We start from the raw sequence: 16,068 nt of genomic DNA, 5'->3' as shown, positions 1-16,068 counted from the left end.
TATAAGAATTTTTGGAACTTATTAAAAAGCAGAAACTATGTTTTCTGAAATTAAAGAGGTGATTCAGCACACACTTGGTAACTTCGTTTCCAGAATCTGTGTAAATTTATCACTACCCATAACTCCAGTTTTAGGGAGATATACATTTTTATTACTCAGCATGCACATAGTTCACATACACACTTGCAGGCAAAACATTCAAACACAACACAGTAAGTGAATATTAAAAAAGCAAAACTTATTTAACAAATATCAGTAAAACTTCTGGGACTTTTTGTTTTTCACCCTCATTTGGAAAGAATAATAGGAAACTGAATAAATCAGGTTCTGCGTTTCCATTAACACTGAATTTCCATGATCTGTTAAGTTGAAAAAATCTTTTCCCCTGGGCTCGTTTCTCAGAGAAGATTTATGCTTTTACATTCCACCAATGTATCTTTATGTATACCATTAGCTCCTTTTCTCACAACTACTAATTGTTTGGCTGTTCTCTTTTATTTCTTCATATCTATTTGGTAACAGCACAATTTAGTTAGACTCTTTTAGGTAGCTACCCACATTTATGTTGCTGATGATATCATTATATGTAACTAAAATAATTATCCAAACACATTTCGGTGTTATTTGGAAAAATAACCTTCCTTAAGTTTAAAAGAAACACTTATGAATGTATTTATTTTTATGTGAAAACAAACCTTTTGTATATCTGTATATCCCCAAAGCTTTTAAAATTTGATGAAAATGTGTGAATTCAGTGTTGTTTATAACAGACAGAAGCTGACTTTACCAATATAGGTACTGGCATATCTTAGATGTTTTTCAAGTGAAAATGAAAGCGTGACCTTCTACAGTCCTTCCTGTGGTCTTGCTTTCCTTCTGCACAACATGCATTTGAAGAAGCTTGCATGTGCCCTAACCCAGCAACACAAATGAATATATCTGTAAAATTCTGCTTTCCATTACAAAATTTTACTAATTCCACTTTAGAGCATGAAGCTCACATTTCCTACAACTTCCCTAAGTCACTGATGTTGATTTCACTGTGATTCTTCCGGGAAGACAGGCTCAGCTGGGGAAAAATGCATGAATCATTAATTATCATTCACTTTTATGTATTCCTCCAAAGTTAAGTGCCTGTTATAAAACTTTAGGGAATGAAGGCTGTCTTCCTAAGAACTGAGGCAGAGGACAGGAGCTAAAGTGCATATGTCATTCCCATATGTGAGGACTGATTCAAACAAAGCAGCATTTATGAATGGGAAACCATCTTTGCAAAGTCTAAGTCACACATAGTATGTACTCACTTGTAATTGGATATTAGTTATAAAATACCGGACAACCATGCTACAATCAACAGACCCAAAGAAGCTAAGTAACAGGGAGAGCACAGTCTACTTACAAAGCTTAACCAAGTTTAGCTTGCTGGAGTAGGTCTGTAATCCTAGCTATTTAGGTGGCTGGGACTGAGGGAACATGGGTTCAAGGCCAACTTAGATACATTTTTGACAATGTCTCAAAATAAAAGAGAAGGAAAAAGGAAAAGGCTAAAGATACAGCTATGTGATAGAGACATTTCCTAACATGTGTCTAATATATACAAGGTGTAATGGCTTGTAGATCAATAATTAATCAATTAATTAATTGCCAGGAAATATGCCATTTTTGCATTTGGTTTACTGTGAACATTGTAAATCTTTGTTTCTATGTAACTATCATAAATTATCCACTTTTATAAGAAAATACAGTTATACATTGTTTGAGTGTATAAATTTATATTAATACAAAGCCAATTAATTAGGACACACCGGGTACAGGAATTTCTTGGCCACAGAAAAGGCTGCTGTTCCTAAATTGATAATCAATAAGTTGATGCTATAACTTTACTTCTATACTCACTTTGTTGATTTACATTTGGGAACCTTCCACCTATGTTTCATTAACCTCTTTTAATTGACAGGGTTTGGTCATCACATCCTGGTACATTGTGGGATATGTGAGAAGAGAGAATCTCAGTGGAGAAAATGCCTTCAGTAGATTCATCTGTAGAGCATGTCTCTAGGGCATTTTCTTAATGTATGGCTGATATGGAAAGTCTCAACCCTCTGCCTAGGTTGCCACCCGAGGCAGATGGGTGGCTCTGCGTTGTTTAGGAGAGAAGACTCAGAAAGCTGTGAGGAGCAATCCAGTAAGCAACACAGTTCCATCGCCTCCAAGATGGTGATTGAGTTACTGTCCTGGATTTTCTCCAGGATAGAGAGTGAAATGACATGGAGTTCTAAGCCAAATAAATCGTCTTTTTCCATGCAACTTGGTTTGGCTAAGCCAATGTTTTGTCACAGAAGGTGCATTAAGGTGCCAGATTATCCGAGAGTGTATTTATAACAGGAAACTCCTAAATGGAGGATTTGAGAACGATTGCAATGTTTTACTTAGGATTCATTCAAAGAAGCTTCTAAAAGAGTCTACGAGTATGAGTATAGTTATTAGATATAGTTAATAGTTATCTCCAGCAACTGCACCAAATAAGGTTTGGTGCATGACACAATTACTGTTTCAAGGTTTCATCTGTCATTCTGATTCAAAGGTATAATATTGTTGTATCCATCTTCAATGATGATTTCACAATTTCCCTTGATAGAATCCACAGTGAGTCACTAGCTTTTAAAACGAAGCATGGTGCTGTGTGGACGGACATACACCCATTAAAAAAATTCATTATCTCTATCAACATTTATGGAAGAGCATCAGAATGCTCTCAGTAGCAGAGGGCATCTATAGTAACAGGAATATTATCCATATTGAATTCACGGTGGGGAAATAAACAGATAATAAAGAGTGGTTAGGAAGTACAGTCGTGATGGCTTCCTGGAAGTACTGGTTTGTTTGTTCTAGATTCAGAGGAAGCTAAAATTCAACAATTGGGGCTCTGTGCAAAAGGCTGTGTCAAAAAACATGTGTGTAAGTCTCGGCCATCAATGAAGACACTGGTGAAGTCATTTTAAAGCAGCGCTTTGCTTTGATTCTACAGAAGACTGTAGTGAGAGCCAAGGAGATAGATGGGAGTATTTCACATGGGAGGCAGGACAATGTTACATGGGTGAAAGGTTCCTGCTCTTAATGTACCCAGGGACTGGGGTGGACAATAAATGTATGCAGTCCAGGAGCAACTGTTGCTGTGGGCACCAAGGGAACAACACATTTTCTGGAATGTCCAGGGCTGGAATTTCCATAGGAAGGAATGTTAGGACATTTCCCAGGTGAGAATAGACAACTATGTCAAATCACCAGGATAGTAGAAAAGTAGGTCAGTGCAGGATCAGAAACAAAAGATCTTAGTCTCACAATGAACTTGGGTTCTGATATTTACTCCTCCCCACTTCCCCTGGTAACAAGATTCCCAGTGATTTGTAATTGAAACAGTATCAGAGTTGTTAATCCCTGTCCTCAGTTACACTCTTGGTTGAGTTAACAAAACCCCCTTCTGAAATAAGATGGGGGAATATAAGCTAGTCATAAGAAGTCACCAGGAGCAGGGATAAAGCTTGCACTAAATCCTTTCTTTCAAGGCTGAGACCTTGTCTTACAGTGCATCTGCAGACTTCCCAAGAACAGCAAGGAGCTACCCTGTGGCTACTTAACTGTTCAGGTGATTAACTTAATGCAGTATTTTGACCACCGAGGCTTTTTTGTTTGTTTTGTTTTATTGACTTTAATATTATTAGATTTCTTTTCCATTTCAAGAGTGTCCCTTTTCTAACAGTATTTCTAAATTCTTTCTGTATTTTGATTGCCTTAAGAAGCACCAAAGACTGGTAAAAAAAGGGGGGAGGGGGCAAACCACTGTTTAAAGGTAATTAGCACATTCTCAGCTTTTTATAACTTTATAATTGAAATCTCATTAAACGCTTTCTAGGTCTTCTTTTCCCTAAGTGACTAGGTGTCCCTAATTTGTTCTTAGCCAATGTGACTAATTCCAGACGAGGACTAGAAAAAAGTCAGGTACCTGTTGGGGGACAGCAAGGTTAAATAAGTGGGGTGGCTTTTTAGGTTGTTTTTTACCTAGGGGGAAAAACACCACCAAAATAAATAAATAAATAAATAAATAACCCACGTCAACAAGGCAGGTGGGAGACATCACTGGTTTCTCTTTGAGTCCTGCCTTTCTCAGTCCGGGTGAAGATTCCCAGGGAATTAAGAGCGCGGTTTTGTTTCTCCCTTGTATTGCAGATAGGGGGAGGAGGTGGTTATTAGAAGCTCTTCCTCTCTCGGTTTCCCCTCTCCGCCTGACAGCACCGCTCTCTTGCGGACTCTCTTCTCCTAGGTGATCCATTTCTAGGCAACGTGGGGCTGCAGCGGAGCTTGCCAGGCTGCTGTTGGCTTCCCGCATCCCGCCAGGCGAGCGGCTAGCGAGCATCCTGCAGCCGCGGCTCTGCGCGCCGGCCTGGCCCGCTGCTCGCTCCCGCCGGACTCCCCCGCCACCGTGCCCGCCGCGCCAGCTCCGGGGCCCGCCTCGCGCCCGAAGGGGAGTCTTCTCTGCATCACTAGCTGCATTACCTTCAAGTTCACTTTTGCCACCCCTCCCGGAGCGGGCCTCCCCCCTCCCCGCTGGAATCTGGAGACTCCGCTGCTCGCGTCTTCCTCGTCGCCGGTGGCACTGAGAGCTGGCCGCGAGGCGCCACGACCGCGCGCGGCCCGGGGTGGAGGGGCTCGGCGGTGGGGGAGGGCGCGGGCACATCCGGCGCGGGGGTGCCCAAGTTGCGGCGGAGCTGGGACCCGCCACCGCGGCCCCCGCGCGGGCACGGCCACCGTCTGAGCGCCAGCCTCGCCCCCTGTCCGAGAGCAGCCAAGGCTGGATACATTTTTGAAAAGCCCAACTGCAAACAACTCTGGCAATGCCAAAATTCCCCTCCGAGTGACAGGGCTTGGGAAGAGGCTGCCTCTGCCTGTGCTAGCTCTCAGGTCGCCCGTGCCTCCTTGGCGACCAGGAAAGGTTGTGCTCTGTCAATAGGGATTTGGAAATCAGGGGGAAAGCTGCACTCAACTCTATTGTGACCTCAAACTCTGTGGACCGCTTAAGATTATATCTTCATTTTGGAAGCAAAGTCGTGGTCAAGAAGGACCGGCATCGGAGGATGGAAGTTTTCCCTTTGCTCTTGTTTCTGTCCTTCTGGTGGTCTCGAACCTGGGACCTGGCGACCGCCGATTCCATCATCCATATCGGTAAGACAGGGCTGCTGTGGCTTGTGGCGACTTTCCCTAGCGCTTCCTTGGCAGTAATCTCTGCTTCCCCACCCCCTAGAGCCTCCGGCTGCTGCCCGGAGTGGCCTAGGTTTGCGCCCCTCGGTGCCCGCGCTCGCAGAGGCTCAGCTTTTCCAAAGCTGTAGCTAAGTCTCGCGGCGCGGAGTGAGGCTGGGTGTGGAGTGCGGGCCAGGCGCTAGAGGCTCACCCCGGCCTCCGCGCAGGAGTGTGGGGAGTGCGGGGACTCAGGGTGTGGGGAGAAGGAAGTTTGATTGACTCTACCTTCTCTCTCTCTCTTTTTTTTTCCCGGATGTACATTTGAGCCATTAAAAAAAACATGAGGGGTAAGCCTGGCAGTGTCATCCACGGGGGAGAGGGACAGGCTGGGGCCGGGGGCGCTCCCCGCGGCTCGAACAGGTGGTTTTGCATTGTGAGCGGCCGAGTCCGCTGCGGCGAGCGGTGAGGACGCCCAAGCTCGCGGTCCTCTGCGGTTCCCGCGACACGGTGGCTGGAGAGGATGGCGGGGCACACGCTCCCGGCACGGGGCGTGGGAGACGCCAATGCCGGCGCAGGCCGCTGTGGTGCCCGGCTAGACCAGGCAGCCCCTGACAGTCATAGCCAGAGCTGCTCCAGGGCGAGCATTGGGTCCGGGCTCTCCGAGTCCCCACGGGTCGCCAGGCTCCTGGCCCCACCTATTGGCAAACCGAGCGTCCGGGCAGCGTGGCAGGAGCGGCGATGCTCGAGTCATTATCATGCAGGGTGCCCGCAGCGGAGGGCTCCAACTCTTCTCACTTGCTAATCCCTCAGAGCTGAGTGGAGACCGGCTTTTGCAGCTTTTTTTCTGCGTTAATGTGATGATTTCCTTTTCAGAAAATCGCCTCCTGGGCAAGCAAGGTTCGTTTGCTGGGCTGCAGTGAGACCCCTCTGGGGAAATTTTTTTTTCCTTTTCTTTTTTTTGGGGGGGGGGGGGGGTTACAGGAGTTTTATCGGTACAAACGGTTTCCTGTTTTACAAATCCAGGCGACAGATGGGTCACAGCTTCTTTGCCCTTCCACTGTGGCACTGACACACACACACACACACACACACACACACACACACACACACACACCTGGCAGGTGAACCAGCTGCAGGTGGCAGTTCCTTCCAAGGGAGAGGCTTCCTTCTGGTGTTTGTGATTGTGGTGGACAAACCTTCAGCTCCAGGGGGCTCCCTCTTTTGGTATTATAGGCAATCTTTGTAAATATGTCTGCCATTCTCTGTCATTTATATCAATAGGACTGTATGTCTCTGTGCACGGGGTAATGAGGTCAGAATTCAGAAAGCCTTGCCCTTGTGCATTAAGAAAATGAAGCACTGGATAGCTGGCCTTCTAGACCTTGTTTTGCCTGGGGCTTACAGTGCCTGTAGGTTCAGAACTTTTCAGGGAGAAATTATAGTCTCATTGAAGGGTTCAGTGACGCTTTGATAAGAGTTTGGAAATGAACCATGCTTTTTCGTAAAAGCATGGCATGAATTTACGACCAGTTGTAAGTGACTAGAGCCGGACTGTGGGGGTGGGATCATTACGACTTTCTTTATATTCATTTGATGATTGGGGGTTTCTCACTTATGTTTGTTACTCCTCCCTGGGGGTGCTTGTACATAAGTGTTTATTTTATTGCCCTACATGATAAGTACATAGTTTATAAACGTGTATATGTATGTATCTTGGTATTCTTTACGAGAGACGAATACTATTTTACAGGGCACTCTAGGTATTTGGTTCAGAATAGAAACGATCATGTACTGCCAACTGTTGTCTTTCAAAGTGATGGGGAGTATCTGTTTGTATGTTGTTTATTAAAGAGTAACTGTACAGCAATTCCACGGAAACCTAGCTGCATGCATCAACAGTGTATAGCCAAAAAAGAAATAGCTCATTTTCAATTAATTTGGCTTAAATGAAGTTAATGCATTAGACAAGGGAATTGGCTTCTTTTATAGACTACCTAATGTTGCAGTGAAGCTAACAGGGTTTTAAAAGCTCCTTACCTCTCATAATGTACTGGAAATTGTCTATATTGTATGTATCTCAGAGGTTAAATGCCCCCTTTTCAGAATATTTAGCAAAAGTGTGATACATTCAACACTGGTCCATCTGTATTAGACCTGTGTGGCAGCCCTTAGCAGGCACTAGGTCAGCTTGCTTACTTGGTTGGTGCAGGAAAGGAATTTTCTTTAGGAGTTTACTTTGATGAAAACATGTGAGAAATCAGAACCTGGGGAATGAATTAGCTCTGGACTAAAAGGCTGAAAATGACACCACTGGACAGGTATATTTCTTGCAAAGAGATAGAAAGAGAGATGCAGAACTGAGAAGAGTTGTAATAGTCCAGGCACACTGGAAAGATAAAAAGTCAGTCGTTGCTCTAGTAAGGATTTTAAATACCGGATAGTTTTTATGTCAGACCCCAGTGTGTGTATGAAATTCTTTCCTCTCTGCTTTTCCTTCTCGTAGGCAGCTTAATAGACACAATTCCATATTAAGCTTTGCTATTTGTCAAATAATTATTTCGCTATCATCATGACATACATTTTAATGGTTGAACCCCAGGGATTGAGATAAAAATATATTTATTCTACTCAAACTACATAGTATTATAACTCATTGAATTATCTGGTAATCATCTTTTAGGGACATTCATGCATTGCATATATCTATTTACTAAACACACATATGCGTATTCATAGTATTTCATGTTGAATAACCTCCCATGCCCTGGTGAAAGAGAGGTGTTTGACATATAAAAACTATGTAAGTTTGAATTGTGCTTCTACTTTGGGCCTGTGCATTGATTGAGTAATTTCATCAGACCCGCATTACTTGATTGCCTAGAAGTTTCCTAACGATCTGCATGCTGTAGGAAGAGCCAAAACACCGTGAGTGGAATGGCAATGATGCCGTGTTTTATGAGGCTATTCAGAAGTCGCGCTGATTTATGTAGCTAGAAAGCTCCCAAGTCTTTGAGATTAGCCACGCTGACTGCTATTCTCATACATCAGTCGTCCCACACTCCGTACTCTCTCAACACAACAGGAGTGTAGATTCTGCTACTTTAATTAAGCAGGGATTAGGTGGCATTTCCAGTCAACTGCACAGTCTGGGGTTTGCTTCCTATCTACTCTGGAGGATCTCATGTTTTAACAGTTTTAATATATGCTCATTTCTTTATCTGGTTCCTGTGCTCAAAGAGCGGATTGTAAATCAGCCATCCCTAGTCACATATCTCTATAAAGGAATGTGTGAGGACTGTGCTCAGTCATATATTACACACATCCCTAGCAGATTTTGACTGTAATCAGTTTTAGTCAAATGCCTTATGTCAACAAGGAGTAGAAAAGATCCATTTATTCATTTTTCTCCCACAAGCATATGATACTTCATTCTCCAAAATTATAATAATCAACTCTGTCATCATGAGGAGCTAAGACAGTTCACAGCATGTTTTCATCATAAGAATGTTCAAGGTATACAGTGCAGCTGGCTTACCGAAATAGTCAACACATTATAAACAACACAAGGGAAGTGGCTAGATGGCTTTCTTACATTTGATCTGAGGTCTATTTTATTAAGTATGATTACAAGTGTATTCTCAGAAGGCATGGAATAACTAAATATTTTTTTGCCCAAATATGCTATTTTCTTCAAATGATTTTTATTGGATACCCAGTTACCTCAATTATCAGGGCCTCTTGGCTTCAGATAGCCCAAGTTGCTTCCCCCCCCCCCATCTACATTTGTTATAACATATTATTGTTCCCCAAGTTTTATATATACATACATATATATATATACATATGGGTATATATATGTGTATATATATGTGTGTATATATATATATATATATATATATATATATATATATATATATATAAAGTTACAAAAAACATCAAGACACATACTTGACTGTAGCTCTCTTCTTGGATGACTAATACAGTTCTAATACAGTTCTAATACAGAAATACAATTCTGATGTGAATTAAATTAGACAATGTTGTTATTAATCAAAGATACCAACCGTGACATGACTAATAAACATTATAACAAGGACCTTTGCTGTCTACTGCTGATGAAATATATATCCACTAAATATCTCCTATAAATGTTCGTTCAAATATGAATAGAAATCAAAGTGATTAACATTTGACTTATCTAAAAATAGATAGTAATTGAAATTGTTAGAAGCAATGGAGGATGAATTTCATTCAATTTTGACCTCTATGGCTTATTTTGTCATACTATAAATTTATCTTAATGGAACATTATGATTTCAAAAATCCCTCTTAGCCACACAGAAGATGTTTTTCTTTCACCTGATTATATTATTTTGAGTGAGGCATTCCCATTTATATTCCATCACCAGGTTATTTTTAATTTAGATAGCATATTACTAACAACATGTGGTATTGCCGAATACCTAATATTTATTTGAATTCAACCTATGGTGATCTCTTTACTATTAGGTGCCACTGTTCCCTTGTAGTCTACATGAATAAACACATGAAATATTTTTCAAATTATCAGAAAAGGGGGCCCCTTAATTGCTTTTCTGATAGCGGAAGACGAGTGATTTTATCCTTTAAGTCGAACAAGCATACATTAATTCCATTTCTCTTTTTTTATATGTGTGACTCCAGAACATAGCAAAACCTGCTCCTTCCTAAAATGATTGAATTTGACAGATCCACTAATGTATGTTTTAAAGAAATTTAAAATCACACAGGGGCATCTTCTTAAATTAATAGTATAGCGAGGAAGAACTGGGCTGGGACAGGAGACAGGATGCTACAGGATGAGTAGTGTTGCTGAAAGTAGACATTGGTCTATTTGCCAGCTTTTTGGATCTTATTGGAATGGTTCTTCTCACCTCTGGAAACGCCATGGCTGCAAAGTAATGTTTGTGAGAAAATGCATTTAACCAGATCTGAGAAAGATACTTCTGTGTCCATTCATACATATAAATACGATGTACATTCTTCATGATCATTCATAGTTTCACACTAATATGATGTGGGTTTCATGTGGGTCCTGAGGAACCAAGAATCAAGACTGCTTTTATGAAGATAAAAAAATAAAAGAAATGAGCAAACAAGAAAAAATACCAAAAAACCCACGCAGACCAGTGCTATTACATATTTGGACTGACTCCATGGGTAACTAACCAGTCACACTCTGATCCACCTGTCCACATGACCTGTGTAACTGAAGAGTTATAGCATTCTGCTAGTTTTTGGGCAGCAATGATATCACTCACAGATGCATCATGAGAAGAAATAGGAAGTTAAACCTTCTTTGTATATTGGATTCTTGTTCCATTTTCTTTTTCCCATTTGTACATAGCCCCAGTGTGCAGCTGTGCTAGTTGACACACTGTGAGCTCCTTATTAGATGGAAACAAAGTCAGAGGTGTTGTGAGCTGAGTATCTGAACTGTATGGTTGCTCCAGGCTCACAAATAACTCCAGTTACTTATCTGACTAACACATATTCCTAGTCCTAATAATCAAATTACTATTTTTAATAAAGTAGTAAGCATATCATTTCCCTTCATCCAAAACTGTTTCAAAGTAGCATTTAAGATAAATACTGTTATTTGTTGTTACAAGTATCTGGGTTTTCCCTAAGTGATTTCAAGTGAGATTCTTCCTTCATTAGAAAATCACTTTAATTCTAACAGTTAATATTCACAGGATAATATAGACATTTCTACTAACATTTGAGAATCACCATACAATGAACCTTTTTAACATTTATTCTAATTTTTGAGAAATTTTGTACTTGGGTACTACATAATTTCACCAACACTTTCTCTTTTCTAGCTTTACGCCTGTCACTAGCCACAATCCCTCTTAAATTTATGAGCTATTACTGTATAATCATTATTGGTGTGTGTGTTTGTGTGTGTGTGTGTGTGTGTATATGTGTGTGTGTGTGTAAATACATCCTGCTGAGTCTATTCAGGGTTTACTCCTACCCACGTACCACAACAGTAACATGGTCCATATATTTTGGTGGTAACCAACAGTTACTAAATTAAACATAAGGCTCTGTATGAGAAAATTCATGCCTAGTATTATAAACCCAGATAAGTAACTATGGCTGATAAGACCACGAACCTACTAAATTCCTAAATCAATATATTTGCCAACTGCCTTCCAAATGACCCTATATGGTCAGGGAATTAAACTATTAACCAAGCTATGCTTTTACATGTGTGATTTTTTTTTCAATGTCATTGGGAGAATACTAAAGAAAAGAAGCAAGGGGGAGAATGAATGGGATGAGAAATTGGGTGGGGGGGAACAACTGGAATATAAAAAAATAGAGAAAAAAAGAAATTAAAAAAAAAACTTTCAATGGAAAAATGTATATAACCTAGTACTGTACAGACACGACTAAATTAAATGGGGAACTGACAGGTGACATCATGCTCTACTTTTGGTGGGGTGGCATAGTAATTACTCTTGGGAAAGAAAATACTTAAAAAGGCCCGTGGCCATACCGATATCTGTTGAAGTGGTTTTTCGAGATCATTACAAGGACAGTGACTGTTAGACAGGGCACTAGAAGTTAGTTTAATTCATAAAGGGACACTTTGAAAGCCACTTTGAGTATAGTTTAATGAGCAAAGTGGGAAGTAGAAGGGAATAAAATCTGACCTAAAAGAGGAGCAAGTCCAGGAGAGACTTAGGTTTTATGGTAAGGCTCTAAGGTTTTTATAACCTTCTTCTGTTGTATGTACTAGTGGGAGTAGAACTATAGTTTGTTCATGTTCCTTGACTTCAGTGGCTGAAGGAGAAAAGCTGTCATTAGAAAATGTATATGATGAGATAAGATAAGAGAAGTGGTCTTTTCTCACGCCCTGGCCAAATGGGAAATGTCCAGAGCAGCAGAGAGACTGACAAAGTCTTTTGTATGGGCAAGAAGCTGATGAGTATTGCTGTGAATGGAAGAATGCTAAGTGGGGGGAGGAGGAGTGGGCAATTGTTAGATAGGCATCCCAGTAGAATTTATACAATTTTGTATTTCTGTTGGACCTCAAGGTCAAGACTATAATTTATTTTGACTTTATGTGACTATACATTATTGGAGAATTTAGAACGTGTAATTGTATTTGGCCTTGAATCAGCTCGTAGGGAAGGCAAGTGAATGAGATGAGCTCCAAGAGGAGATCCCTGAGGAAAGGAGCGGTCAGGAGGAGAGACACCTAAGTGACCTGTGGGACACAGTGGAAACCAGCATCAGGTACCATTCTGGAAGAGAAACAAAGGAGTTGAGATGCTGTCATATAAAGCTAATTCAGGAATACCTAAGGACATGGATGAACTTGACAGAAGTCGTGTTTAGTGAGAAGGGAGTTATAAAATATAGGCTGGCAACACCTAAATCAATGCTTGAAACATGAGGGTTCTAGACGTTTCTTTTTTCTTTTTTCTTTTCTTTTCTTTTCTTTTCTTTTCTTTTCTTTCTTTCTTTCTTTCTTTCTTTCTTTCTTTCTTTCTTTTTTACTGGTAAAATCTTTCTTTTAACCGACAAAATAAATCTTATTTATTTACATTTTAAAAGTTATCCCCCTTCCCAATTTCCCATCCACAACTTCCCTACCCCCCCCCCCCACCTTACACCCTTAGTGTGCACCTCCACCCACCCACTCGCCCTTCAGTGCCTTAGCATTTCCCTTATCCTGGGTCTCAAGACAAGGAAGGAGGAGAAGGGAGGTTTGGCAGGAGACAGTGGGAGATACAGGGTAGAATTGAATTTGAAATGTGTTAGTGTTTATACATAGGAATTTTCATGAAGAGATTTCACTAAGAAGAATCTTAAGAGAGTTATAGAATTTAAGAATTATCTTATTTTCCTCTGAGTTAATTTGCTTCCTGGAGTTAAAAAATTTTCATTTTGTCTTTTTATGGTAGTATTGGATCAAGTGGTAGTGGGTAAAAATGTTTTTAAATGTTCCTAGCAAGAAACGTCCATGTTGTTCTGAAACATACATTTATAATTCTGCTTACTTCCTTCATTTAGTTTACAGATCCCCATTAATATTTACTTGAGATTTCTTAACTGAAATTAGGAGTTAATGACAGTTTAAACAGCAGTTATATGTGTTATAAATAGAATGACTTTATTCTGACACATTATTAATTATTATAAATATGCAATATTCTAACTAATGATAATAAAATAGAAACCTATTCCTGTTACAATAGATGCCTTTGGACTGAACAGAAACTTTCAAATAAGTTCTGACATGTGTTTGATTTGTTTAAAGTCACTCGAGGATATTTCACTCAGAGAAGAGAATGTAATTATTGTATAGGGCAATATTTTCTAGTGCAACGGGGAAGTTCATGTTATGTTAATTTCCAGTGACATATTTAAACATTTCCTTTTATGGATCTTTCACTTCTATTTGTGCTATACCACAGCTGACAGCTTTTCAGTCACAGGTGAAAACGAGGAGAGGAAATGTTCTACATTTTCTAAGCTTAGAAATCTTTTGAAAGTGAATCTTAATGTGTTCGTAAGTCTATTAATATACCAACCAGTTGTACTTATCACATTAGTGTTGGGCTTCGGTTAATATCTCTGTTAAATAAGACTTAAACTGTTTTTCTGGTTTTTATTTTTATTTTTATTTTTCTATTTTTGGAATTTTGTTTTTCCCGTGTTTGTCTCTGGTGTTATCCCATCTACAAAACCCTCTTCCCTTGTGGGGATAGCATCCCATGGATATTTCTATTTGTGCACATATAATAATTGATGTGTAAACAGGAGATCCATGAAAAGTGGAAGGTCAAAGTCTGTAGTTTGGGATCAGAAATAACCAGCATATAGAAGACAACTGCATTATGGCTCAGGAACATTTTATTAGAATACAGAATTTCAAACGTTATCGAACATATTTGCAACGTAGTAGTCCATGACTTCTCGGGATAGTGAAGCGCCGTCACTTCACAGAATTTTGAAACAGATTTCCATCTAAACTTAGTTGGAATGGATACCTAAAATTGATGAAGTTCTTAACCTACTCACTATCAACATCATTAAATTGTCATATGCCATTGGCAGTATGTTTCCGATTGACAGATCATTCTTAAACTCCAAGACCCAGGTAATATTCTAGAAGCTGAAGAGACAATGAATTGTGACAGGTGTCCTGCTGCACGTAGTTTAAGATGAACTAAGTCCAGGAGCTGATTCATTTGCACAAAATCCCCAGCAATTTGCCTGCATAAAAAAGTGTATGATGGTGCTGTCTCAACTACTCTGTTGCTATTCAGTTGCTTTTTGAATAAAATGACAAGACCATGGGGAGTTGCTCTTGGAGACAGAATGGTAACTCTCAGCATAGACCAAAGTAACTGCAGCCTGCATAAGATCATTGTATTTATTTTTAATATTACTTTAAAATCTTGGCTCTTGTTTTTTGTTGGGTATATCTCATGACCAAACTTGACTATCACTGCTTTTCTCTTATCTGCTGCTATACATGGTTTAGTTTATACAAGTGTTTCAAACATTTCAAAGATACATAATTGATTTTTTAAATAGAAAAAATATGATCTTTATTCTCATGCTACATTTGCAGTGAATACATCAAATAACTTAAGAACTTAGCATAGAATATTTAGTAGTCAAATGGCAAATGTTAATTTGGTCAAATGATGCCTAAATGTTTAGGCTTTAATGTCTCATTTCAGCATCTACCTGACCTGTGCCTCTTATCTTTGAGGAAAGTGTCCGATATCTGCTCTTTAGAAAAGAGTTTCATATTAGGACAGCGAAGTAAGAGCAATTTAAGTCTCCCAGTTGGATGACTGCAGTCCACTACAGCAAAAGGAATTGTGGTAACTCAATAAATGTTCCAGTGATGGAATCCTGACAGTGCCATAATCCAAATATATTTTTCAGAAAAAAAAAGTAGCTTGTAAATAGGATGAGGAGTTTATCCTTTACAGATGGTCTTCATTTGTAATAGAAATCTCTTTACTCAGCTTTCTGATGGTTAATCCTTCACCTTACTATAGCTATGAGCTACAAAATAAATTACGATCATGCCAAAGCCAGAACCAATGCAGAATATCAACCATTTATTTGCCCCTTTTTCTTTTTTCACACCATAGATGTCAGTAGTGGTGTTATTAAATCACAGAACAGAGCAGGAGGCTTAGATATCTAGTGATCATGGAATGAATAAAAGCATTGGCTTCTTGCTCAAATTAAATGTCATATGTCAGACTATATATATCACAAATATACATAATTGTAGTTCATTTTCTCTCATTTTGAAGTAAATATTACATATTACAGTGATTCAAAGGCTAGTCATACAACCGATCTCTACTTTCTTCTCAACTCCAGGAGAGGAAGGAGGAAGATCACCTTACAGTTAGTTGAATAAAATACGATTTTTTTATAAGAGCCGAGTCTCTTAGAAGGGAGCATGGATACTAACCTTCTGCCATGAAACTGAAATTGGGAACAGAGCAAACACTGAAACGGATAGAAGCAAATGATAAAACATAGATGTCCAATAAGTATTTCTTTTCTCTATGAATGTTTTGTTGTCGTTAATAAACAGTAAATAGCAAACAGCTTTGGTTCTTTTCTCTTCCCTCTCCACCCTTCAGCAGCAATGCTAATGAGCAACAGAGTAGCCAAAAGACAGGAAGAGGGAGCAGAGAATTTTAGATAGTCTGTAAACCGGAAAATCGGCCCCTGAATGCTCCAAGGCACAGGCTTGCTGAGAAGAAACGACTTTATTTCTCCCAAATACTGCCCAAC

The 16,068-nt window shown here is 39.8% G+C and overlaps 1 protein-coding gene across 3 annotated transcripts in view; it reads left to right on the top strand.

The window, feature by feature from the left end:
- Window positions 1-5,132: 5,132 nt before the first annotated feature.
- GRID2 (glutamate ionotropic receptor delta type subunit 2) overlaps window positions 5,133-16,068 on the top strand; it is a gene marked incomplete at both ends in the record, with an annotated part of 1,350,985 nt that continues 1,340,049 nt past the window's right edge. For all 3 annotated transcript variants that reach the window (XM_080932483.1, XM_080932484.1, XM_080932482.1), the window contains one exon: window positions 5,133-5,220. In XM_080932483.1, coding sequence (XP_080788609.1) covers window positions 5,133-5,220 — 88 coding nt within the window. The remainder of the gene's footprint in view (window positions 5,221-16,068) is intronic.

This window comes from Micromys minutus (genome assembly GCF_963924665.1).
Source record: "Micromys minutus genome assembly, chromosome: 18".
NCBI lineage: Eukaryota > Metazoa > Chordata > Mammalia > Rodentia > Muridae > Micromys > Micromys minutus.
This window is presented reverse-complemented; position numbering and strand designations above follow the sequence as displayed.